The 26,687-nt window shown below is 36.4% G+C and overlaps 1 protein-coding gene across 5 annotated transcripts in view; it reads left to right on the top strand.

Moving 5' to 3' along the window:
- The window catches only part of STN1 (STN1 subunit of CST complex), a 29,286-nt gene extending 7,216 nt beyond the window's left edge, over window positions 1-22,070 (top strand). The window contains exons 2-11 of one of the 5 annotated variants that reach the window (XR_014492593.1): window positions 3,077-3,259; window positions 5,228-5,323; window positions 7,725-7,796; window positions 8,405-8,575; window positions 8,799-8,910; window positions 10,223-10,385; window positions 16,186-16,308; window positions 17,536-17,608; window positions 18,190-18,254; window positions 18,912-19,113. Coding sequence is in view for 4 of the 5 variants with exons in the window: in XM_083363210.1 (XP_083219336.1) it covers window positions 3,077-3,259; window positions 5,228-5,323; window positions 7,725-7,796; window positions 8,405-8,575; window positions 8,799-8,910; window positions 10,223-10,385; window positions 16,186-16,308; window positions 17,536-17,608; window positions 18,912-19,069 (1,151 nt within the window). In the remaining variant the exon portion in view is untranslated. Of the gene's footprint in view, window positions 1-3,076; window positions 3,260-3,435; window positions 3,520-5,227; window positions 5,324-7,724; window positions 7,797-8,404; window positions 8,576-8,798; window positions 8,911-10,222; window positions 10,386-16,185; window positions 16,309-17,535; window positions 17,609-18,189; window positions 18,650-18,911 lie in introns of those variants that run through there. The other 4 variants (XM_083363213.1, XM_083363210.1, XM_083363212.1 and 1 more) reach the window with 4 other exon arrangements.
- The last annotated feature ends 4,617 nt before the right edge of the window (window positions 22,071-26,687 follow it).

The following is a 26,687-nucleotide window of genomic DNA, read 5'->3' as shown; positions in this document are numbered from 1 at the left end:
CAAATACAGAACATGCTGAGGTTCAGCTAATGAAGAGAAAAACTTCCAGAGAATGAAACTACAGGAGTCATTCTTTAATGACTGATGTTATATTCCTAATTGCTCTATTAATGTCACTGGAAGAGAGGAAGTGTACCTTGATCAAGCATGAAGGACAGGTCACATTGGCAAAGTATGGGTTGACCTATCTACAGTTCTTATCTAAATTTTATATTACATTCCATCTTTTCATTTACACCCCCAATTTCATGATCCTTATTATTGCTGATATTAAACTTCCCATTCATAAGTGTAAAAGTATGAACTCGCATATTCATGTTTTCTCTGTAGATGCTCTATTAGGTATAGGGGAGTAGATAGGTAGGATTGTGTGAAGCCTCATATGGATGTATTGTTTTGATAATGCTTAATTAAAACTCCAGACCGCCCCCAATCTGCGTTCATTTCACCGGGACCTGAAAACCTGGCTTTTCGATTTATGAGGCCTGGACTGAAGGGGTTTTAGCTTTTTAAATATTGTTTTAATTGTTGGGCTTAATTAATTTAATTTATTTTAATTTTATATTATCTTTTATATTGTATTTTATGCTGCCCTGTAAACCGCCCTGAGTCCTTTGGGAATAGGGCGGTATAGAAATCTAATTAAATAAATATTTTAATGAAGGCCTGCAGATGTTTTCTACTTCTAAGCAACATTTTGGAACTGCTATGGTACATGGAAGCCAGCCATACTAAAACTTAGTAGTCTTCTGTACTCACATGTGCAGAAGACATTTCTGCTAAAACTGAATGGCTAGGGCTAGGCCAAGTGAAAGGTTTCAGCTAGAGGCGTTGGAAAAAAGCAGCTTGTTTTGTTTTAAGACAGTTCTGCATTATATAAAGCCAGGGTTAGCTATTGTTTGATACCTCTCCCTGGTCCTATTTGCCTATTTTAGCTATGTATGTATGCTTGACACTGTCTAACATCGTTTCCCTTTCAGAAATCATGCTGAGTCTTCTGGATCTTAATTGTGTATGATTATACTTCCTTAATAGGCCTTCCCATTATTTTTTCCAGAAAGTGAACCAACCACTACGGAGCTAATTATATCCATTTTAAAACTTGAATTCCAAGTTGTGTTTTTAAAGATTCTTACAAATGACTTCAGTAAAAGACTATTAATACTAGTAGATATTTTTAATATCATACAATATTTTCAAACTTTTATAATAACAAATCTCCAAAAAAAGCTAAGGACACTAAAGTCAGAATATTAATTAATGGAACAAGTAAAAATAGGTGCTCTTCCCCTATTGAAATAACATAAAACAAGAGAACCCAAATGGGAACTGCCTAAATTCTCAAATAGCTTTCTTTCTACCTATATTCTAAAACAACAGAATTTTAGGAGCTGATGGATTTAATTTTGTTTCTCTGGAACGTGTAATTCTGAAAAGGTATCCTACTTATTAATACATGCCAGAATTTATAAGTTTACGTAAACTGCTATAAGCCTTCCAGTGATGGTTGAGGGCCTATGTGGAGAAACATGTAGAAAATTTGCATTTGACTACTCCCAATTTAAAGAATGTCCTTTTTATTTTCCAGATTCCATATCATAACAGTAAAGTTTTTACATAATTAGATATAATATTTTTGTAAGATAGCATTTTTTCAGGTTTTTTTGTTGATTGTAGTCTATTTCAGTTCACATCCTATGATATATTTACCGTATATACTTGAGTATAAGCCGAATTTTTCAGCCCACTTTTTCGGCTGAAATATTCCACTTCGGCTTATACTCCAGTCAACAAAAAAACTTACCAAGGACATGTGCGCGGCCGAGGCTTTGGTGCTTCCGGGATCGCGCGCACCTCTCCCAAGCCACCGCCATCCGGAGACCTGCCGAAGTTTGGGGAGGTTTGGGGAGGTCCGCGCGCACCTCCCCAAACCTCCCCAAACGTCGGCAGGTCTCCGGACCTCCGCGCCTTGCCTGCCTGCTTCTTTCCGCAGCGGAAAGAAGCAGGCAGGCAGGGCGCGGAGGAACGGAGACCTGCCGACGTTTGGGGAGGTTTGGGCGCCTCCCCAAACCTCCCCAAACGTCAGCAGGTCTCCGTTCCTCCTGCCGACGTTTGGGGAGGTTTGGGCACCTCCCCAAACCTCGGCAGGTCTCCGTTCCTCCGCGCAGACCTGCCGACGTTTGGGGAGGTTTGGGCGCCTCCCCAAACCTCCCCAAACCTCGGCAGGTCTCCGTTCCTCCTGCCGACGTTTGGGGAGGTTTGGGCGCCTCCCCAAACCTCGGCAGGTCTCCGTTCCTCCGCGCAGACCTGCCGACGTTTGGGGAGGTTTGGGCGCCTCCCGAAACCTCCCCAAACGTCGGCAGGTCTCCGTTCCTCCTGCCGACGTTTGGGGAGGTTTGGGCGCCTCCCCAAACGTCGGCAGGTCTCCGTTCCTCCGCGCCCTGCCTGCCTGCTTCTTTCCGCTGCGGAAAGAAGCAGGCAGGCAGGGCGCGGAGGTCCGGAGACCTGCCGACGTTTGGGGAGGTTTGGGGAGGTGCGCGCGCACCTCCCCAAACCTCCCCAAACTTCGGCAGGTCTCCGGACGGCGGCGGCTTGGGAGAGGTGCGCGCGATCCTGGAAGCACCGAAGCCTCGGCCGCGCGCAAGTCCTCGGTAAGCTCCGGGCGGTGACTTGCTTCGCGTCTCCTGAGGGAAGGGGGGGCGACTGGATCGGGCGTGTTTCCTCGCCTGCTGGGCGCCGCGATTTGCCCGGGGAACGCGCGGGCCCCGAATGGCAGCATGGAGCGAGGAAGCGGACAGCCAGGGCTTCCCCGAGAGCCGCGGCCACACAGGGTATTCCTGTGTATTCAGGCTTGCAAAATGGCGGATCGAGCCTCTGCTGGCGGCAGAGGCTTGCAGAACGGCGGATCGGCTTATACTCGAGTCAATAACTTTTTCCAGTTTTGGGGGGTGAAATTGGGGGTCTCGGCTTATACTCGAGTCGGCTTATACTCAAGTATATACGGTATTTGTGCAGAGCACAATTAAAATTATGCTGCTTCTGAAGGTTTATATTACATATGCTTTGCTTCCACCAGACTTATTTCATATCAACTTTAATCTGTTCTTGGAGCTAAATTATTTTGGAATGTCTGCTGCATCTACAGAATCAGAAGATGAGGTCCCATCACTTTTGTGGGGTTTGAATCCCATCTTTTCATGCTTTGCAAGACTATACATTAAAGACATATTAGAAATGAAAGAGTCTAAACAGATTCCAGGTAAGTAGTGAAATTGCTAGGAATGTGATAACAATAGTATAGCTTGTTTTACTGAAAATCAAGCAAAATTAAGTTTTGGTGGATAATCTTGACTACAAATTGTCTCTATTCTTTTGGCACTTCCATTAATGTGCTGAAATCTCTTCCTTTTCATTCCAACTTTGTATTACTTTCAGAGAATTCAAACTAGAATCTTTTCATTGTTTGGAACATAATGAAGGTACAACCTGAATCTAATAGAACTGGAAAAATAATTAGAGGTATCTGTAGTTATTTAAAATAATTCATTGGTGCTTTCTGATAATATTTTTAACAGTTTTTAATCAATATAAAATATAAAAGTATATATTTGATTCTGTTCTATTCTTTGTGTTTCTAAATCTACTTTATTTCTTGAACCTTGTAAAAATTAATTATATAAAGTTGCTTTCCTCCATTGATTCTTCAATGTGAGTCTTTCCAAAATATTGATTAATTGTGCAACATATCTGATGTTATGATTTTTCTTGCACTAAAAACTCTGTGTCTTGATGTACATGTAGGTAAGGGCATGGCTTTTAATTAAATGAAGTCTTTGTTTTAATGCTGTCTGATTGCTATAACTATACAATCAATTGTATAAATCAGACATCTCAAACTCGTGACGTCACATGATGTCGCACGACTTATTGGAGCTTTTTCCCCATTGCCAGCAATGGGGTGGGTGCGGTTTCCTCATAATGCATCCCGCCCGCTGGACGGCAGTTTGACACCCCTGGTATAGACTATGGTATAGATTGTATAGTTACCATACAACAAAGAAAAAACTACTGTATAAAAGCTTTTTTTGTGTTTTTGTACATAACCTTGAATATTTTAAACATTGGAAAAAATGTGAAATTAAAAAAAAATTAAGACTGGCTGTCTTTTTGCCAATAATATGCTTATCTGATTTCCTATTTCCCACCAGCCTAAAAATAATCATTGGATACTTTTCACGCAAAGTTCCTGATTTTCCATCTCTTCACAAACGAAATAATGACTCAGACTATGAAAATATAATGTTTGTAATTGTAGTACTATATAACTAAGGGTGTGGCATTTTCTAGTCATCAGTTGGGGTGGCAAGTTTGTCATCCAGAAAAGAAGCAGAAAAGAAGGTTTGTAGAATATAAAACAACTGCCATTTAAGTGAGTTCCATATTAATCTGTGTTAATGACCTTTGCAATAGGGAATGAGGGAATGAGGATGTCATGCAAGCACTGCATGCCCATACAGAGCAATGGGGCTTCAATTGCTTTGCCTCAACCACCAACTTGACTTTTTAAAATTCTCCCTGAAGCTATTAGTAATTTATATTCTGAACTGCTACTCAAAAATAACACTTCATGTGGAAAATGGCTATTGCGGAAGAAAATTTAAGGGATAATTTTATGTATACAAATTTTAGTACACAAATTGGGCCAGGGTAAAGCCTATGATAGTAAGTTTGTTTGTTTGTTTATTTATTTATTTATTTATTTATTTATTTATTTATTTATTTATTTATTTGGTTTATATACCACCCTATTCCCAAAGGACTCAGGGCGGTTTACAAGGCAAAATTTAAAAACAATCCAATATAAAATTAAAATAAATTAAATTACGTCTAGCCGCAAAAATTAAATCACAATTTAAAAATATTAAAGCCCTCAGTCCAGACCAGATAGCTCAAAGAGCCAGGTTTTTAGGTTTTTAGTTGTCTATACTCTATTAATTGTGAATCTATGGTTGTCTTTTTTTAACCAAAGTTTAATCAAATTTCATTGTCTTAAATTATAAAATAAATTTAAAACATTTGAATTAATATAACATATTTGTCATAGTCAAACTAATGCATCAAAATATTTTAAAACTGTACTTTGATCAATTGTTTTATATCAGTGGTCATAATCTTTTGAATTTCTTGATCTAGGACTATACACTTTTCATTTTTTGTTTTTCCTAAGGTATATTCTTTTACAACAGACATCCAATAAGACAAGTGGATATTTTTGGTACAGTGGTATTAATAAAAGAAAAAGATTCCTTTTATATTTATGGAGGTAATTGATAATTCAAAATGTTTGTTTTTTAGTTTTATTTTCATTTTTAGTAGGATTAATATTCTGAATATTAATCTAGAATTCTGTAGAATCAATATTTCTAGAGAAAGTTGTCTTTAATTATGTGTAATATATATGTGTGAGTCCCTCTAGGTCAGGGGTGTCAAACTTGCAACATCACATGATGTGTCATGACTTATCACAACTTTTTTTCCATTGCTGGCAATGGGGTGGGCATGGTTTCACCATGACGCATCCGGCCCGTGGGCCGGCAGTTTGACACCCCTGCTCTAGGTAGACCAAACTTGAAATCACCTCTATAGGAAAGTTAGAATTACTTATATTAAGTTTGGTTAATATAGTTCTGTATCCCTTTCTACTCCTCCTTATAGTTCAATGAATTAGGGAAGTATTTGCCTGAGTTGCTTCTGAATGTTATCTTGTTTATAACTTTAAAAAAATGCTTCAAGTTCTTTTCCCAAGCAACATATACTGCATATTTCCATCAAAGTTATCTTCTTGCACTATGTTTAATGTCATTACAAAATCAAATATAGAGAAAAATATAAACTATAGTTTATATAATTATATAAATTGTAGATCAAATTTATATCATTCAAAATACTGCCTTCATTAATAGTGAAAGCCTATGCACATATACTCAGAAACAAGTTCCTTTGTGTTCAATGGCATGTATGATGATTGACATCTGGAATAACCTTCAGTTTGTTAATTCACATTTCCTTCAAAACTTCTCTCTTGACATCTTTTTAGATTTCCCTCTCAGAGATGGATGGCAAAAAAAAAAAAATGACCTGCCTATTACTATACTGATAATACTGTAACCTAATTGTTTTGGTGACCAAAGCCATTGATTTCAGATCGTTGCTAAGAGGCAGAAACATTGATCTTATGAATCAAAAGGAAAACATCTTCCTGAGGCACTCCTCACATTAAATTTGGATATACCCAAATTCTTGGCATAAAGTAAGTGCTGTTGTTCAGCTTTGGCATATGGGGTGGGAATGGAGTAACTTCCTTCTTGTACTGCCTTCTGGGAATGTATAAGGAGGTGTAATAACTATCATATGCCTAAATTAAATGCTAAACTATACCACTTGCTTTATGCCAAGAATTTATGCATATCTAAACAATGTGAGGAATGCAAGTGTTATTCTTGCCTTGAATGTTTCTAGTAGTTCAGAAGCTCTGGGTACGAAAGAGAGAAACTGTGACTCTATTACACATAGTTTTCTCTTTCTGATCATCCTTTCTTCACTCTCATTGTAAATCTTCCATTTTTCATTTTGTAACCAGTTTTTTATTGCTGCCCAAGCTGAAATAAGTAAAAATAAGTATTTTCTTGGGAATATTTACCTGTTTCCGATCCTTGTTCTCTGTTTCTCCACATAGTCAGACTATTTTTAGTTCATTTCTCAGACTGTGTACCAATGTGCCCCTCCCTGTTCTCATAGCCACAATCAAGCTGAGTGATCCAAAATAAGTTGCAACTTCCCTTTCAGTTTAAAAATGAGGTTGTGCAGCTGGCAAGCTGAATAGCAAGTGTTCCATCAGCTGCCAAGCTTAAATGATTCATGAAACTCTCCTGTTTGTGCATAGAAATTGCAAGAGAAAGAAATAGGAAGTTCTTTTTTATTTTTCTAATGAAAAATCTGAAATTTATCTTAACATTATTTATAGTAACTTCGTCATCAAAGAAAGAAGTTTCTTACAGAGTCTGTGATTCATTACTGAATAATGCACAATTACTGGTAGCTAGCAAAGTGCATAGGAAAGTGAGGAGGAGCTAAATCATTGCCAGACTTTAATCATTCTCAGAAATCACAATACTTCATACAGGGCTAACATAATAATGCACATCTATAATTAACAGAACAGAAGGATAGGAGTTCAAAAACGGTTCCTTATAGACTGAAAGTAAAATTGAAATGATCAGAAATAGAAAGTCATGCATAATGGAAGCAGACTTTCAAACCACTACTAGAAAGGTTAAGAATAACACTTCTAAGCTGCTCTTCAATGTATACTCAGCTTATGAGACTAGCATTAATGATATATATTACTCCACAAACAGATATGCTCGCTCATCAAATACTTGTTAATCTGCTTTGATATTCTTCTCTACCGTATCATTTTACAAATGCTTCTATCAATCCCAGATAAGGACTGCAAGAAGACAGAATCATTTATTATGAGTAGAAAGCTAGTTTCTATATTAATTGCTTATAATAGGAAAACTTTTAAAACTAAGAAAATTGGATGAGAAGAAGCTGGTAGAGTTTTAAACCCCAATATGACTAAAATGTAAGGCTTTGTCTTTGGGAGATCAAGGGGAAAAACATCTATCAAAATGATCTAAATTATCACTATTCTTTTTCAGTGGATGATAGCACTGGCGTAATAAACTGCACCTGTTGGAAAAATGCTTTAGCAGAAAAGAAAGAATTGTCAGGTAATATTTGTGGCTGATGTTTTCATCTTTTATTCAATATATGCTGCAGCCATGGCTGTTTTCAGATACTAACCTTTCCCTGTTTGGCCTTTTCATTTACATTTTACTGTTTTAGTAGCCCTTGAGATATGGGCTGTTGTAGCATTGTTTCCTCTCATAATGGGGCATTTGCTTGGTTAAGGGTTATATGTTCTTTGATATATAAGTATAGGTATTATAGCACTTTATGCTATTGTTTTTTATTATTGTTGTAATAATAATATGTTTTAATCTGGTATTTGGAGGTCAGATATGTATAGCACTCCCAGGTTGATAATGTTTGGGGTAGCACATAAGCTCATAATAAGTCTAAAACTACATGTCACAGAAAGAAAGAAAAAAAGAAAATTGAGAAATTTATAGCTTTATCTATCCCTGTTTTGTTTTGTTTTTTCATCATCATTCTGCTTTCCTAAACAGGAGAGTGGCAGTTTTTAAATGAGAAAAAATACATCTCTCTGGAAACATGACCTGCATAATTGTAGTACTTGAGAAAATGTCTTTAATTTTATCGTGAACATTGTTATTAATAACATAGCACTTTATGAAATGTATATATTTCTTTGCAGATTTGGAATCTCAGCCTAGTACTTTAAGTGGTCTGAATCTAACTGACTTGATAAGAAATCTCCAAATAGCAGTTAGAAAAAAAACAAGTCTGGAAATTGGTGATCTAATCAGAGTTCGTGGTTACATTCGAATTTACAGGCAACAACGGGAAATTAAGGCTTCTGTGTATTGTGAGTAATTACCTTACAGCAGTATGCATTTTTATCTTTATTTTAAAGTTGCAAATTGTAATCTGAACATTTTTCAGCAAAGATTGTTTTTCTCTGGTATGTAGTTCCTCTTATATTGATAAATTTTGAATTATTTTATATATGAAATGTAGTAAATAATCTTTGAGCACGATTAAGCACTATTAACAATTTCAACACCTTTATATTTCTCATATCTTTTCAGATAAAGTTGATGACCCTATGTATGAAAATCAAATTTCCAGAATGCTAGAAGTTCCTCGTTTATATAGGGATATCTATGATAAGATATTCCAGTTCCCAGAAGAAATACAGAGGTCAGTGAACACTATATATATTGATAACTCAGTTTTGATATGGTGTTAATTTGTTAATTCACGGAACTGAGAATCCCAGTTAGAGACAATGGAACAGGCTATTTTATAAGAAGCATTGTATGGAAACAGAGGAAGAATGATGAGGAATCAATAAATATAGGATGAAATAAGGAAGAGATATAGTTGATGAACCTAGAATACATATAGTGTTAAAGAATTTATGGAAACAGGAAGAATGATGAGGAATCAATAAATATAGGATGAAATAAGGAAGAGATATAGTTGATGAACCTAGAATACATATAGTGTTAAAGAATTTATGGAAACAGGAAGAATGATGAGGAATCAATAAATATAGGATGAAATAAGGAAGAGATATAGTTGATGAACCTAGAATACATATAGTGTTAAAGAATTTTTAGATGAATTCAGCAAAATCATCTTAAATCTGTAATGAAAACTTTGGCAAATTAAAAGAAGTATTAAACCCTTGACTATCAGTGGGCCTTCAAGATGGCCACCACATTGAGTGAAATAAATAGACATCTTTCCTAAATATGCCATTTATATTCTCATTTTCAAGTCCAATTCTTGAGCTTCAGATACTCCGTGACAGATCAACCAAGAGCTAGTTCTTCCAAATATATTGTGCAACTCACATAATTCCCAATCATACAGGTCATGTTGGAAAAGCCAGAAAAAAGGTCAAAATAATAGAGTAGCTGGCAGTAATCAAATGTGTCAAATCTTATGTGTGCCAACAGCAAAACTGAGATTGGTAATAATCATGCCATCCAGTTCCAAAATTATATGCAATCCTCATTTAGCCATTGCAATCCATTCCAGTGAAATGGCAGTAAGCAACACGGTTACTAAGCAAACTACATGATTGACAGCTACTATGAAGATCATTAAGATGCTGTGATCTCTATTTAGATAAAGTTGTCTTGTACAACAACACCAGTGTTACTCCAGAGTGCAATGTCAGGCACAGAAATTTGGTCCTAAGCATGCATATTGGTGAGAAAATGATTTTTACCACCATTTATTTCTGCCATTGCATTTGTAAAAATCTGAGGTAGTCATTAAATAAGGATTGGCTACATTTGTAATTTGACAAGTGTATTATGAATGCATTTTTAAATCAATGCATTCATTTTTAACTGTGAAGAATGCATTATTGGTACAAGATGTTCAGCAGTTCTGGAAAGCTTCCTATAGTTTCATTATTAGTTTTAGATACTTTTTTATTTTGGTTACTGTTAAAACTCTTTTCTCTGCATTTTTAATTTTGTTTATTCTCTATTAATAGTAATCATGGTGCATCAGATGAACTAGACTGTGTTATGAATCTGAGTAAAAAAATAAGGGATTTTCTATTGAAGAACAAAATTCAGAGCTTCTATAAGCAGGAATTGGAAACAGTTGAGGATTTGGTATCATTGGCCAAACAGGATGAACTTGGTACTGAGCAAGTGAGTAAAGTTGACTTTCTAAGATGTTTTTCTCTTCTTTTGAGAAGTTGTGAGAATTAATTAATTAAGAATGAACTAAGTGTTAGGGCTAGACAATTGTTGCATATTTTAAAAAAAATAAAGTTCACATCTATTAATGGTGTGTCAGCCTAATAATTTGTATACTTCTTGTTTTAGACCCAAGTTAGGACAATTAAAAAACTATTTAAAAAAAATTAATACAAGATGTACCCAATTTAAGAATGAGTTCCATTTCCAAAGTCTGTTTTTAAATGGAATTTGTATATAAGCTGAGACAGTATCATTGTATACTACTGTTTAAGTCAGGGGTTTCCAAAATATGGGCCTTGGCCTGGGCTCTTGGCCAGCGGGCCACAGAGGCTGACCATGGTGCACATGCATAGGTGTGCATTCCCTCCCACTTGCACTAGCGTCCACAGCCCTGTTAGCACATGTTCACGGATGCAAACAGGAATGCTAGTGGGGGGCGTGCACGCCCCGTTTGTGCATGCATGAATGTGCATGTGTGTGTGCAGGGTGTGTGTGCATGGCCCATTTGTGTATGCACGAATGGGCACTAGCTGCTGTGGGGGGGGTGCAGCCGTTCGTGCATGTGCCTGTGGGTGTGGCCCCATTTGCGTGCATGTGCACACCCACACAGTAATTTGGAAGCTGCACTCCCCTTCGGACCGTGAGCCCGGAAAAGTTGGAGAACTCTGGTTTAAGTAGTGTTGTGAAATGAATTTGAAGCATTATGTATTTAACTTGAATCACCATGTGTTTAAATTTTGCTACAGTAGGCTCCTTTCTTAACTGTGGCTCATTCTTAAACCCGGTGTTTTAATCTAGGCACTTGCTTTAATGAGATTTTTAATAATCATCCAGGAGTTGGATGAAATAACTGATATTATGCATGGCTTTTAAGTGGCTTTTGATAAAACCTATTACATATATAGACCAAACTACAATGCAACATTATATGTTGGATTTCAGTATTCAGCTTTAACTCACTGTTTATTATATTAGAGGGTATTTTGGAATTTATTTATTTTTTTACAAATAATGCTTTTTACAAGTTACAGGTTTTACAAGTTCCTGAACTTAAGGGCAGGTTAACTAGGGCCCAATTTCTTACAAAGATGGGACATTCATTGTAATGTTCTATCAGAGCATTCTGACATCTGCCTCACATCATATTTCTTCCTGGGTATTTCAACTTGTTTGGAAAGGATCTTAAGGGTGAGGGATTTGGGAGTCTCCAAGCCACTAGCCTCTAATTGAAATCAGAATTGTTCATAAAGTAAATTCTTGTTTGAGAGTTTGACTGATTTTCAATAGCATAATGTTTCTGTTTTACATTGCATTTCTGGTTAAATAGGAATTTGCTTATGAAAAGTTCATAGTATGCAGAAAATACTTGTATCATTTGAAATTCTGGATAGAACAAACATTATTTAGAATTCTTTTTTTGGTAGTGTTATAGCAAGATATCAATGTGTTTAATTTAAATCTTACAATTTTCTTTCAAGAGAATTAAAATGTTTAGGCAAGTTTTTCTTTTCTTTAGACTATATTTTTTTAATGTCAACCCTCAAAAATGACCACTCAGTTGAAATAATAATAAAATTGTATCTCTCATTTACAAAGGCTTCTGTGAACTTTTTCCTAGTGGTTGTTTCCTGACAACCATTTGTTTTTATAAAACAAATGTTTGTCATTGAAATGTAATTAAATGGATTTTAATTTAAACAAGAACTCTGCTGATCTTTTTTCACATTGATATAAAACAAAAGGAGCAAATAGTGCATACAGAAGGATTCAGTTCAGTAGCCAACCAACTGCACAAGGAAGCCCACATGTCTGCAGTCACACTGCTATCAAGGCTCATAGCCATTGATTCCCATGACTTTCTTGAACAGGTCCAACCCTTTTTTGAATGCAACCAAAATAGTTGCCATTTTCATATGGAATGTTTAGCTATCGTGCATATTAATTCTTGGTTTTTCTCATTTCTCTTCTCTTCATTTTCACTAAATTTGTACTCTTTTGTAATTTGTCTTGAATTTTCTTTTAATGTATACTGTATGTTGGCTTGGAGCTTCCTAGCTAAACTCAAATTATAGATTTATCTTCTAAAAACATCATGGTCAAACAATAAATGTATAAAGGAGCTTAGTCTGTTAATCTCTCATAATGCATATTGAATTTCTAGAGCTTTCTGCTTCCATCTTCATTCAGAACTGCAAGCTCAGTTCCTGTGGAGATAGAATGTCTTCCTCACCTTTAATCTTGCATCCTCAGAATCAATCATTCTATTTTTACTCTTAGTCCTTGGATAAAGTTCCAATATCTTAACTAAATTATCTTTTTTAATTTTAAACACAACATACAGAAACACTCCATACTACAGCAGAATTAATTCTTTTCTTGTTATGTATTTATTTCTTGTACTCTGTCAGCTGAGAAATAGCAAGAACTCTTGCATAATCATATAATCTAACCTCGATTAATCCACTAACCGTGATATGAGAAGGAAAAGAAAGAAGGAACATATTTCCTCTGACAATTACCATATATTCCAATAGCATCCAGCTTTAAAACAAAGGGTTCATAAGCAATTATTTTTTATCAAAGTATTATGGTTTATCAGCCTGTACTCAGGTAATTTACTCAAAGCTATTTATGTAATAATGCAACATACTAGTCATCACGAAACAGCATTTGATTATGTATTTTGGTCAATTTTCAATCTGTCTCCTGTCATTATATAGTTGGAATATTGTGACTTTTTAATTAACTTTCTTTAAAGAAAACTGCACAACATTCAGAAGACAGTAATAAATGGGGAGAGTAAACTATGTCACTTTATCCCCATGGAAAGTTGACTGAATGAAAAATTAGGTCTGATAGCAATCTTCAGACCTAATCTTCAGACCTAACCAATCTTCAGACCTTCAGCAATCTACATGGGAACTATAGATGAGGAAGTTGATTAAATTACAGGAAGGCAAGTTTTAGAATAGATTAAGGAAAACTTCCTTACTATGAGAACAGCTAGATTGTCTCAGATTGTTTAGGAAGGCTGCAGGATACTAAAATTTCTCTAACGTTTAAAAAAATTGATTATTGATAGGAAATTGAATGGATGATTTTCTTTATTCCTCAGATGAATTTTAAAGGTTAGCACTGCATATCTCTCACTTCAGATCTACCTCTGAGCACTCTTGTTTGGACAACAAGTAGAAATTGTGCATATTGTAAATAACTTCAATATAGTCTTCATATATTTCAGTCTTAATAATCAGGCTATCAAAAATGTAGTGTACAAATAATCATTAATTTATAACAGCAGTTGCAACCGGAATTTCTGTCATTAAGTGATGCAGCCATAAACTGCAATCCCTGCAGTCCAAGTTGCTGTTATTAGCTGAATTTCATGGTTGTTAGGTGAGGCAGCTTAACCAAAGTCATAACCAAAATCAGTGAGGCAGCCAACACAAAGTTGTTAGTCTCAAGCCAGCAGGCAGGCAAGGGGCTATGGCTAGGCTGGAGAGGAAGCATGAGGGTCCATAGGAGGGTGAGCAGGCATGGTGGGGGGGTGCACAAAGATGTGGTACAAGTTGGGAAGAGTGCAGAAGAGGTATAGCACAGGCCAGGGAGGTTGCATGAGTGGTTGATGCAGCTCAAGCACAGATGGGCTGGAAGAGATTATGCAGGTTGGGGAGATTTTCCCCAGCAATAGTGGAGAAGTTGGTAGGGAAGGTTGCAAATGGCAGTCATGTGACCATCAGTCACTGCAATTAATCATAAACGCGAACCAGTTGCCAAGTACCCAGATCAAAATAATGTGATCATGGGGACTGCTGTGATAGCTGGAACTCCAAGGATCAATCACAAGTGTTATTTATTCAACACCGTCACAACTTCAAATGGTTGCTGAACAAATGGTTGTTAAGTCAAGGATTATTTGTTTATTGACCAACATTTGTTAATACTTTAAGAGAAATATATTTATTGTACCATAGCTGTCTATAGATATCACTGGGTTAATAAATTACTCACTGAGCTTGGCAAATCTTACGTATTTAAAAAAATTCTAATAGGCACTAATATGTGTATCATAATAAAATGAAATGTATATAAAAAGAGTTTATCTACTTATGCTGGGTCATGTGTGCCTTGGAGTTTCATGGCCTCATGAACACTTTTCATATGAATGAACACCATTCTGGCCTAAATCTTGGCTCATAAAGGTTTTGAAAGAGCAAAATTTATTGATTGTAGACAATACTAGATGACTCAACTTGGCAGAGTAACATGAAGTTCAGTAGAGTGTAGTACAGTTTATAAATTATCTGTATGCTCTTGTAACAAAACACAGATAAGAACAGATTCCAGTGTGATTATTGTTTTTGAGCTAAAAAAAAGCATACAAGAATTATAGAAATATTTCAGTCTTCCTAATAACTAATCAAATATGATTTAGGACAGAGTATCTAGGCTTTTCCTTTAGAATCTAGATTACACATCCAGAGTACAGTAGAATTAATGTTTTCCTTTTTGAGTTTTCTAATCTGTCTTCTGTATGTTCTCCATCTAATCACTTCCTGATACTTCTTTCTTATTCTTTCAGCCACTCCTTCTGTGGCTAAAATTTTAGTTAGATCAGGTAATACTGTACAGCAGGGAAGAGTTTTAGCAGGAGTATCTGTAGGAGGTCAGACTTACGTCAGGAACATTTCAGAGTCATATGCCCCATCCTTTTTTCTGTGTAATGCAATATTGCACACACCCCAAGTTGGCAGAGCTTACAAATTGGTGGAACAGCACAGCAGTTTCTGTGGATGCATACTGGACTTACAATTGGATGATAGCATTTTAAAGTCCACGTCAGCCATAAAGATAAGAAACTGACCTTGAGCTAGTCCTAAGTTATCTTATGGAATGATTGTGATGAACAAAAGAGGAATATGTATGCTGTTCTGAGCTTCTATTTTTAGCAAAATCAAACCGTAACAGAACATTTTAACCCTGCTATTCCACTGGCATATCATTACCAGACACTCCATGTCTTTCAGAGAATAAAAATAATGAAAACAAAGGAGTGTGGCTCAGCTCAACCATATTGCATTACTTCTTTAAGAGGGGAACTGGGGTGGGGACGTCCTGAGTCCCAAATTGGTCGCTCGGATTGCTAAACTTGAAAAACCCAAGGCTAAAGAGCTGGCCACCAAGCTTGGATAGATGTGTCAGTTTTTCTGTACATAAATATAAAATTCTAAACACAAAAAAAGTTAAGAAAACCACAGAAGTCAGGTTTCCTAAAATGTTCCTTTGTTGTTTTTCCTAAGCTGCTACCTGTTTCTTGTGTACTTTTTCCTATCACTCCAAAGTATTTCATGATTTACAACTCTGTCCAAGCTGAGCCTTATGCCAGTTTATATAATGACTTTAATTGCAGCCTGACTTCAGTTATATTATTTTCAGTTATTCCAAAGGGAATAATTTGGAAGCTTTTTTCTTTCCTCTGATAAATCTTTTACTTCATTCATTTATTGTTTCTATTTTATTAATAATTCATCAGCATTTCCTTAGGTAAATTGCTTAGGCAGCAAACCTTTCTAATTTCTGAAATACTGCTAGTTGCAATCTATTTAATCATAAGGATAAAAAGTTTGCTATTTAAAGGTAAGGTCTTCTCACTCTAAGAAATGAAATAAATAGCCTAAACAAGCATATAACTTGTCTTCATACCTCCCTATGCCATTATGTTATCTGCTTTTTACTGTTTTCCCATCAGACAGGTTCCAAAGCTGGTCCATGCGCCAGACTGATTAGAAAGTCATTCATGGAAGCAATAAAATTATTGCAGAAAGATGGTGTTCTTTTTCAAAAATCAAAGACTCCTGAAAATATGTATTATGTAAGTATTGAAGGCCGTATAGTTTTTCTTGCATCCTACTCTATTTACATTCAGTTATTATACAGAATATGCTGGTGGCAAGCTAATGCTACTGGCAAATGAACAGCACAATTTGAAAATACCTTTAGATTATCTGAAATGGGTAGAATGATTAGATAAATAGATACAAGCACATTTAATTTCACAGGTAACTTTTGAGAGATGCAGATTGGGTATCTTCATTAAAAATGTAGAAGGGAAAAAATAATTTTCTTTTTCAAATAGAAATTGGAGCTGAGTGCATATAGTATCAATAAGTAGAAATCTTGGGGCTGAATAGTACTGAGCTTATATTGGCCACATTTTAGCATAGCACTAGAATTTAGATAACAAGTGCCCCTTATGGCTTTTCGTTTCAGAAATATTTCCTTACCTAAACAGAAAAACAAAATGAACATAGGTGGGGGGAAAAATAAGTGAGACGGAGCGACTTTCAACTGTCTGTCAGCTTGCCCGTTGAGTTTCCTTGTGGGAAACGCAGCGAGCATTGAAACCTAACTTCCTTCCTCCCTCCCTCCACTTCTTTTTTCTTTCTGTTCCCTTCTCTTTCCAGAATGCCGATAAATGGCTATTATCAGCTGGGGGATATCATACTGCAGGTCATGTAGTAAGAGCGGTATGAACATAGGTACTGGCACTCCCATGAATTTGTGGGAAGCTGTCAGGGAACATTGAAAATAAGAATCATCTGGCTATAGTTGATTGGGTCAGTGCAGCAGTGAAGCAGCAGCCCTGCAGTGGTGAAGCAACCACAAATTCCCCAAATTTCTTTTCTTTGGGAGTCATGGATCCCAGTATTCTGTAAGTTTGGCATTTTGAAAAAAAATTGCCCTGTGATGCATAGTTTTGCCCAATTAAGAGTTAAAGGCACAATCATTTTAGTAGTAAACAGATGATATAAGAATCTCATGATTGTAGTTTGTAGATGATGATTTTAATTTGAATCTGTTGTTTGAACATTTCTGATGAATCAAGTCTGACTTATTCAGTGGCTTAGCACAATGTATGAAGCTGGCTATAGCATCTGAATGGGCTGATTTTGAATAGGAGATCTGAAAGATGAAATATCACTGCATGAGGATTACATGAAATTTTCCTTTCCACTATTTTATTCTTTTGAGATGAGAAAGTAGCAGTCTCAAATTGTAATCCTAACTTTTTATTTAGCAATTTATCCTTATATTTTAGGTTACTGAACAGGATACAGAATTGCACAAAGTAACTCTTGAACTTATCAGAGCTGATTGTAAGAGACCAAAATGTAAGTAGGCTCACTATCTTAATTGCAAACAGAAGTATATTTCCTATTATTTCTTATTTGTATAATTCACACAATATAAAAAGTGGAATTATCTGCAAACTCTTGTAGGGAATTCTTTTACATGTTTTCTTATAATTTTAGATACTTTTTGATTTCTGTATTAAAATATTTGTCTGAAATCAATCTGAAACATTACATTTTGAGCTCATTTAAGAAAGCCCTGATGCCTTAATACAGGGGTTCCCAACCTGTGAGCTGTGGCCCACTACCAGGCCACTCGTGTTAGCACCACTGCTATGAAAACGGGGCGGCACGTGAAAATGTGGCGCTAGTGCTCCTGCAGCAAAAACAGGGCAGTGCTAATGAGTGTCATGTGAGCACTAGCACTGCTCCATTTGCATCATGTGTGCTCGCGGCCCTATGTCTGTGCACATGTGTATGCGTAAAATGCTTCCCCATCCCTTGCCCTCCAGTCCGCCAACTGAGAAAAGTTGGAGACCTCTGCCTTAATAGATCAAAGTACAAAAGAAAAATACTAAAGGACAAAATTAAGAATATGTGAAAAATGCATTTTCTTTTAGGACGGGGGAGAAGAATCAAAACAAGGTGGGATAAGAGTGACCTTGCATACTGTCTTTCCTCATAAGTGAGTCATAGATACTGCTCAATAGATACCTCTACCAGTCACAATGGAATGCTTATCCTATGACATTTATTATATTTGCTGAACAAACATTCAAATTTTTGCAATGTTACTTGTGTTGCTTTAAAAAAATACAAAAAGAATAAGTCTGTGTATCTTAAGCCACAAGAATATCAGATTACTTCTTTTCCCTGAACAAAAGTTATAGAAGTTCTTACACCAGGATGCAGATATTTCCCACCCACCTTATAATGTACCCCACCTAAAAGCTAAAAAAGATTGCCAGTTATGTGATGAATGAGCACCAATAATCTGGATATTAGTTTTTCCCCCTATCACCATCCAATTTTTCATTAGAAAGAAATATCCTAAGTGGAATGCAGTTACTCCAGATTATTCACTCCTTTGTTTAAAACATAGACTTTCATATCTGAAAATAATACAAGAACCAGGACATGATGTTCTTAAGCTACTCATTTATTCTTCACCGTTAGTATTAAAAAGGAAGAATGAAAGTGCCAGACCTTTAGATGCCACCCTACTAACTGAATGATGAGTTCTGCAATTGCACCAGGAAGACTATGTAAGAATTCTGTTCTTTAAGAAAGAGAAGGACAACAGCCCACCATTTATTATCCCATGCTTACTTTCTATTTGCAGTTGCTGAAAAAGGGTGCCACCTTCGTCACATACTCTGCTGCATTCAGCAAAACTATAATCCTTATATCACTGAAGCTGTTGTCCGTTGTCTCCTTGATTGGTTAGAGATCAACAGTGATGTTGTCACTACCATGGAAGAATACTACACAGTCTTTTAATCTAAGGGAATACAATGGATGCTTGGAGTCAAACATTATCCAGTGATCTACAGCATCAAAGATTTTACTATGTACCTGCTGAGCTATTTTTCTTATTTAGAAGGTAATGCAGAATATAAATCATTTTATTTTGTGGTATTCCTGGTAGATGTCATTGTCTGAAACATTTCTACTTTTTCTAAGAGGAAAAGGTACTAAACCAGGGGTCTTCAAACTTGGCCCTTTTATGACTTGTGGACTTCAACTCCCAGAATTCCTCAGCCAGCAAAGCTGGCTGAGGAATTCTGGGAGTTGAAGTCCACAAGTCATAAAAGGGCCAAGTTTGAAGACCCCTGTACTAAACAGTGATATAAAATTATGTTGCAAGTGCCCCCTTGTGGTTGGATAGAATTAAAAACAAACAAACTGGCTTTGGACCACATAGTAAAGAAAAAAAACCAAAACAAAAAGTAAGCATGTATAGGGAAGAGCAGTTTGATGTGTTTAACTTTCTGCCAGAGACCGACAACACAAAAATAAAATTCCAAAAATGACAATATAAAAAAGTAAAAATGACAAGTCAGACAAAATTTTAAAAAAAATAGTTTGAGGAAAAAGCTTTGACACACAGCCAAGATACTTATTGAATAATTTGTGAATATAATTGTTGACTATTCCTCATTTAGCAAGAAGTGGTAGTCTGGACACTGTGAAGGATATCAGAGATTACTTGTTTCAGTTCTGTGTTGTATTGGCTCCCTCAAAAATTAAGTATTAAATTGAGAAGCTGTAGTTTAAAATCTAGGGTCCTTTTTTCCATACAAGTTGAAAAACGTCCAGCAGAGTCAAAATGGTGAAAGGGCTATCGATTTATCCCAAAATCTAAGGTGACAGCTTCATATGAACCCCTATAGAAATACTCCGGATACCAATTACAAGAAAGAATTGGGCACATTCTGAGGCATTTAGAAAGGATTTTAAAAATGTCGATTGGATTTTTTTATTAGTTCTTACGCATTTGAAGAGGCAAATTTAAGGATATTAATGTCAATAGGGATATGGTTAATGCATCTGCTGTCTGCACAGTTCAAAACTGCATAAATAGTTTAGGCCCGATTAGAATCAGATTTCTAGTGTTTCCGCCACATCATAGAGAATAGGGGAAAAAAGATTCCTAAAAGAGATAGAGTAATCATGGTATTGTTTTATTTGCAACAATGAGTTCAGCTAGCTAAACGTTTGGTTGAAAACCCTACTTTTATCTCAAGGGAGTTAACCCATTACATTGGTTCATACCAGCAATTGATGGACCCAGATAGGTTTCAGAGGGACTGTGGGATATTCCTACTGCTCTGCTGCATGGTCCATCTGAAGTCTCAGTTGCCACTTGGAATAAGAGGGTGGTTGAGGCGTTGGGTCAGATTGCACCTATGCGACCTCTTCTCTTGTGGATCCCATCAGTCCACATAAGAGTTAAGGAATTGAAATGAGAGAAGAGACATCTAGACTAGTGTTGCTGGAGTTCAACAGGGGACAAACTCAACCAAACATGGCTTTGAATCACTCTTAAGGCCTGCCTTGTGACAATATGGGTGGTAAAGCATCAATACTTCTCTACCCAGCCATCTTCTGCAAATAGCTATTCAGGTAGCAAGTAAAATACTATATCTTTTTATCTAGTATTTTTTGTAAAAAAAAACTTTTAAAGAATACTCAAGATATCACACATTCCTTAATATGACCAATCTTCCTTTAAAAAATTGTTAAAGCATCCGGTAATACCAGTACTGTTCCCTTTTGTGTCCTATATTCCAACAAGCTGCTTTATTTAACACTTAAATCCTTTCATCAGGTTTTTAGCAGGTAAGAGCTGTGTTCCAAGTGTTTCTAACAGTTGAGAGTAATTTGTTTTATCTACAAATCTGATTTTGGCACCAAAAGCCCTTTGTATGTCTTCTAGAAGCCACTGGACGTCTAGAATGTATGATTATCAAGTCCATAAGTTCACAGTGAAAAAAAACCCCTCCAAGTCTGTTGTCAGACTGTATGGAAAACATATTTCCTAACTAAAGATTCAGATCTTTTTCTTTAAAATATTTAAAATTTTATTACTTAACTTTTAAAATACCAACTATTTCCTTATTTAGTATCTACTGCGGCGTCTGATAATCAGGAAGTTTAGTTTCCCTTTCTTTTTGTAATACAGTATCAGGGTTGTTCATAAAAACAATTTAGACAGGGAAAAACATTTCTGCTATTCTGAAACTAAAGCTGTGGCCTCATTTTATTATCTTGTAACCTTGATGACAAAAGCACAGTATCATGCACTTTTATTCTTCCATAGACATTGGATTCTCATGGAATGGAATGGTAATCTGTTTTAGGAGTTGGTAATTATCTTAACAAGCGAAAGTAACCTAACTTGCAAATCTGTATATTACCACAGTGTGGTGCTATTGAAACAAACTTGGAAAACATTTAATACAGGAGTTTATATATATATTTAAATGTTTAATTATTTAAATACACATTTAAATTTAAGGTGATTTGCCATGTTCAAAATGAGAGCTGTATGTATTTCCTGACTGAGATAGATATGCATCTTGAAACTTTAATTACTATATTTAAAAAATCTGGCTAGTATTTTTTTAATTTCCTTGTCCAAAAGCACACTGAGAACAGCTTTAATATTGTATTTAGGATATATCTTTCTACTAAACTGCATTTTCAATAGTGTTTTTTTTCCAAGTCTGGTTTTTGAATTTGTATTTTATATATGTAGATATAGTAGATATAAAAAGTCTATAATATCTGTTACATGCCAGATTTTTCACATCTAAAAAAAATCTGACCAAGATTAATCACTTCAAAATTATTTCCACCTTCATTATAACACATAAGATGTACAATCCAGTTTATAGAAAAATATGAGTCTTATTAGAGAGGTACTATGATCCCTTGTATTGTACCTGGTTTTTTTATTTGAACATACTGTATTATTTGTATTTATTTATTAAATTTGTAAGCCTTTGATTGTGTGGATCATAACAAACTGTGGCAAGTTCTTAAAGAGATGGGAGTACCAGACCATCTTATTTGTCTCTTGAGAAACCTATATGCGGGTCAAGAAGCAACAGTGAGAACTGGACACGGAACCACTGATTGGTTCAAAATTGGGAAAGGAGTCCGGCAAGGCTGTATACTGTCACCCTGCCTATTTAACTTATATGCAGAGCACATCATGAGAAAGGCAGGGCTAGATGAATCAAAAGTTGGAATTAAGATTGCCGGAAGAAATATCAACAACCTAAGATACGCAGATGATACCACTCTAATGGCAGAAAGTGAAGAAGAACTAAAGAGCCTCTTGTTGCGGGTGAAGAAGGAGAGTGCAAAACTTGGGTTGAAACTTAACATTAAGAAAACCAAGATCATGGCATCTGGCCCTCTCAATTCCTGGCAAATAGATGGGGAAGAAATGGAGGTAGTGACAGATTTTATTTTCCTGGGCTCCAAGATCACTGCAGATGGGGACTGTAGCCAAGAAATTAAAAGACGCTTGCTCCTGGGGAGGAAAGCCATGGCAAATCTAGACAGCACACTAAAAAGCAGAGACATCACCCTGTCAACAAAAGTGCGTATAGTCAAGGCTATGGTCTTCCCAGTTGCAATGTATGGCAGTGAAAGTTGGACCATAAGAAAGGCTGAGCGCCAAAGAATTGAGGCCTTTGAACTGTGGTGCTGGAGAAGACTCCTGCGAGTCCCTTGGACTGCAAGGCGATCAAACCGGTCAGTCCTAGAGGAGATAAACCCTGACTGCTCTTTAGAAGGCCAGATCCTGAAGCTAAAACTCAAATACTTTGGCCACCTAATGAGAAGGAAGGACTCACTGGAGAAGAGCCTAATGCTGGGAAAGATTGAGGGCAATAGAAGAAGGGGACGACAGAGAATGAGGTGGCTGGATGGAGTCACTGAAGCTGTAGGCGTGAGCTTAAATGGACTCCAGAAGATGGTAGAGGACAGGAAGGCCTGGAGGAACATTGTCCATAGGGTCGCGATGGGTCGGACACGACTTCGCAGCTAACAACAACAAATTAAATTTGTTTGCCACCAATATCACCATGAGGTGATTTATCGTATTTTCACCAAATAATACCATGGAGGCCTGTCTGTTATTATTTTCCACTATTTCCTGATTAAATTCTCAGTTTTCAAAATTTGCAATTTGCAATAGAGCTGACTTAAATCAATATATTCTTCCCTATGGATACTGTCATATACTGTACAACGTATCATATTTTTCTTCACAATAAAATAAAACAGTAAAACAATTTTGCAAATTTCTTCAGAACCTAGAATTTATTTTATTTTATTTTAATTTGATGTAAATACCTGGCTAGCCTTTCTCTTAAACTTTGATTACTAGACCCCTTTCCCCATCTATATTTCACTCTTCTAAAAAACCCAATCACTGTGACAGATTGGGAAAGTAGGGGATAAGGTAAAGGTTCCCCCGCACATGCGTGCTAGTCGTTTCCAACTCTAGGGGCCAGTGCTCATCTCCATTTCAAAGCCGAAGAGCCAGCGCTTGTCCAAGGACGTCTGGCTTAAACTGACACATACAACATACCAAGTGGGTTGTTTAGTTTTGATTTTGTTATTGTGAATTGTACATATATTTATGTTGCTTATTTCTGGACATCATAAAATGTTGTAGCAATCCCCCATCACGTGACTCCATTTCAGGTGCTTGGCAACTAGCTCACATTTATGACTGGTTGCAGCATCCTGCAGTCACATGACTATGATTTGCAATGCTTTTTTCCAGCAAAAAAAGGCCATTTGGGAGAATGGATTTAGATTTACGACCGTGGGATTTGGACTTATGACTGTGTGGTTCATTAAATGACCTCCGTAAATAGTAAAATGAGATCAGGTCACATGGGTACCCTGACTTATGACTGTCATGAATTATGAATGAAAATCCTATCCCAATTGCAGTTGTTAAGTCATGGACTACCTGTATTGAGTTATCTTTGCTGTGGTGTCTTACAATATGTTTATGTCACCACTCTGCCTTAAGAGATGCTCAAATGACTTGTGAGATGGACAGACAAAATAGCGTAGAGACATCCCAACAGAGTCTTGAAGGCTGATCTTCCCCATCCCTGTGCAATGTGCTGATTGGTGGAAGTTTAAGCTACTAGCTGATAACTCTGTAAAGGGGATGGCAATGAAGCCATAAGAGAAAAACAGTAATCTTGCCTGTAATGAGTGTCGTATTCATTGATCAGGTCAATGACTCAGAAACAATGAGCAGGATATGATAGGGTTGGGATAAGAATAGCAAATATTATGTCAGCACCATTTAATGCCATCTCTAGGATGGGTGAATAACATTTTAAATTCGAGGTGGAAGAAATGCCCTAAGACAGCATTGGCACCTAACTAAAGTATAGAGTGTTTTCTTAAATATTTATAATTGTTTCTGCACGCCAGTGGATATTAAATTTTAACTCTTTGTATAGTTTCCTTTATTGCTTTTTCCCCTGAGAAAGTCTAGATTTCTATAGCATAACAAATATATATTGAAGCACAGACGACTTTCTTTAAGGTAGAGCATACAATGCCTTATTTCCCAAGGGGAACAACTATATAGATTATACATTTGCTGCTAGTTACATATCTATGATTACAATTTTCCAAATAGGTTTTTCTACTGCATGGTGAAAATGTGTTCCACAGCTCTTTTCAAAGCTGTTTATTTTGCAAAACTGTGTATACAATGCACAATACTGATACTGTTAGGAATTTCGTGTAACAATCACCATAGTATATTATTTTCAAATGTGGAAAGGCTCTCTCGTGCTGGTCTGAAATTTCTATGGATGTGTGCATGTGATGGAATTTATCTATTGCAAAAGACTTATAATACATAATTATTGCACCCTGCTCTCTTCCAAACAAGAGGCTAAAATCAAGCAGAAAACTGTTTTGTGGCAGCGTTTTTAGGCTTGTCTGATTAGCACCAACTTGGATGTTTTATTTACAAGGTATTTGTCAAGCTAATTGAAGTACCAGATACCCATAAATTATTATTATTATGGTTTGTTGCACAGTTATCCAGATGTTCAGACTGGATTTGGCACTTTTATCCATCTATAGATGGATCTGGGATAGACAGATGTGGATGTTTGATGGTGATTGCAGATATTGCCACAGGATATAAGCTGTTCCAAGTAAAGTTGCCTTTTGCAATTGACTGAAGGTGATTTTCTTAATGCAGATGGTGTTAAAGTGGTGCTCCGGTTGTTTGGGATTGCATCCAAGGTGCTTATGTTACTGTTGGTACTAGCTTTGTTTTCTTTTGTCACAGTTTCTATTTCTGTTTGCAGTTCTTTGTATTCTTGATGTTATCTTTTCCAGTTCCTTCTATTCTGCTTTCTCCAGGTACTGCCATGTCACTATCCAGACTTTTTTTGTCTTACTTATTAACAGTTGTTAAGTACAGAGTGTTATGTGGCCTGTTTGTTTGAATTCTAAAGATCCAGAGCACTTTCGCTTCTTCATTTTCTATTATTTTCTCTAGTTTATGATTCCACCAGTTCTTGCTTGGAGGCAAATGGTATTTCTTGCAGTTTTTCCAACGTATCATTGTTGCTACTTTCTCGTGCCATTGTTTGTAGTCTATCTGTGTGATCTTGCAGTAGCTAACCAGGTGATCCACTATTTCTTTAGCTTCTTTGCAGACATGGCATTTGTTGTCTGTCGCTCTCTCTCAATTCTGGCTTTGTATGCATTTGTGCAGCCACAAGTAGCCTCTCTGTCCCTTTCTTCAACTTTCCCTGCCCTTAGCTTTGTTATTATCAGCTTTGCCTGCTATTTTTTGAAATGTACTGGCGATATAATGCTTTGTCTTCCCATGTCTCATCTGTGTCCTTAATTTGGTGTTTCTTATAGGCCTATTTAGTCTCTCCAGTATTCAGTAAGCCTTCCTGGTACACTAGTTTCAGTGAATCTTCTTCAGTCTTTCAGATATTCTTCCAATGCCTTTTTCTTCAGTTTTCTGATGTACTTGCAACATTCCATGCTGACCTACAGTATTTTCCTTGGTAAGGAATATTGCTGTGTGGATGAAGTGAATGATTCATTGTCATTATTTTTCTGGTCTTACCTATCCAAGGCTTTTAGTTCAGTTAACACCAGTCCATTATTCCAGCTGTCTATCTAGTGACTGGAATTGCCCAGATATTAATTACCTTGATGGTATTTCCTCCACAGTCTGGACTTTAAGATCCATCTCTTGATGTATTCACCTCTAACCTTTTTCTTGACTTCAGTGTGCTTGATGCTACTAGTTTGAAGGTTGATCAGATATTAGTAATGATCATGTTCATCCAGACTCTTGATGTTATTTCCATCGGGTATCTTGATTCCTTCAAACTACCTGAAGATACTTGAAGATATTTTTCCTGTTTGATGGCATGTTTGTCCAGTCCAAACTTTATTGCAATGTATTGGTTGTATATATGGACAGTGTTAAGCAATGATTCCATGTCCAATGGTGTTTTTCCATGCAGCTTCAGATTGTCCATATACTGTAAAGGAGATGGGATAGCACAGCAGATATTCTTGATGT

Source organism: Vipera ursinii, assembly GCF_947247035.1.
Source record: "Vipera ursinii genome assembly, chromosome: 5".
Classification (NCBI taxonomy): Eukaryota; Metazoa; Chordata; class Lepidosauria; order Squamata; family Viperidae; genus Vipera; species Vipera ursinii.
The sequence above is the reverse complement of the archived record's forward strand: the minus strand, read 5'-3'. Positions and strand labels throughout refer to the sequence as shown.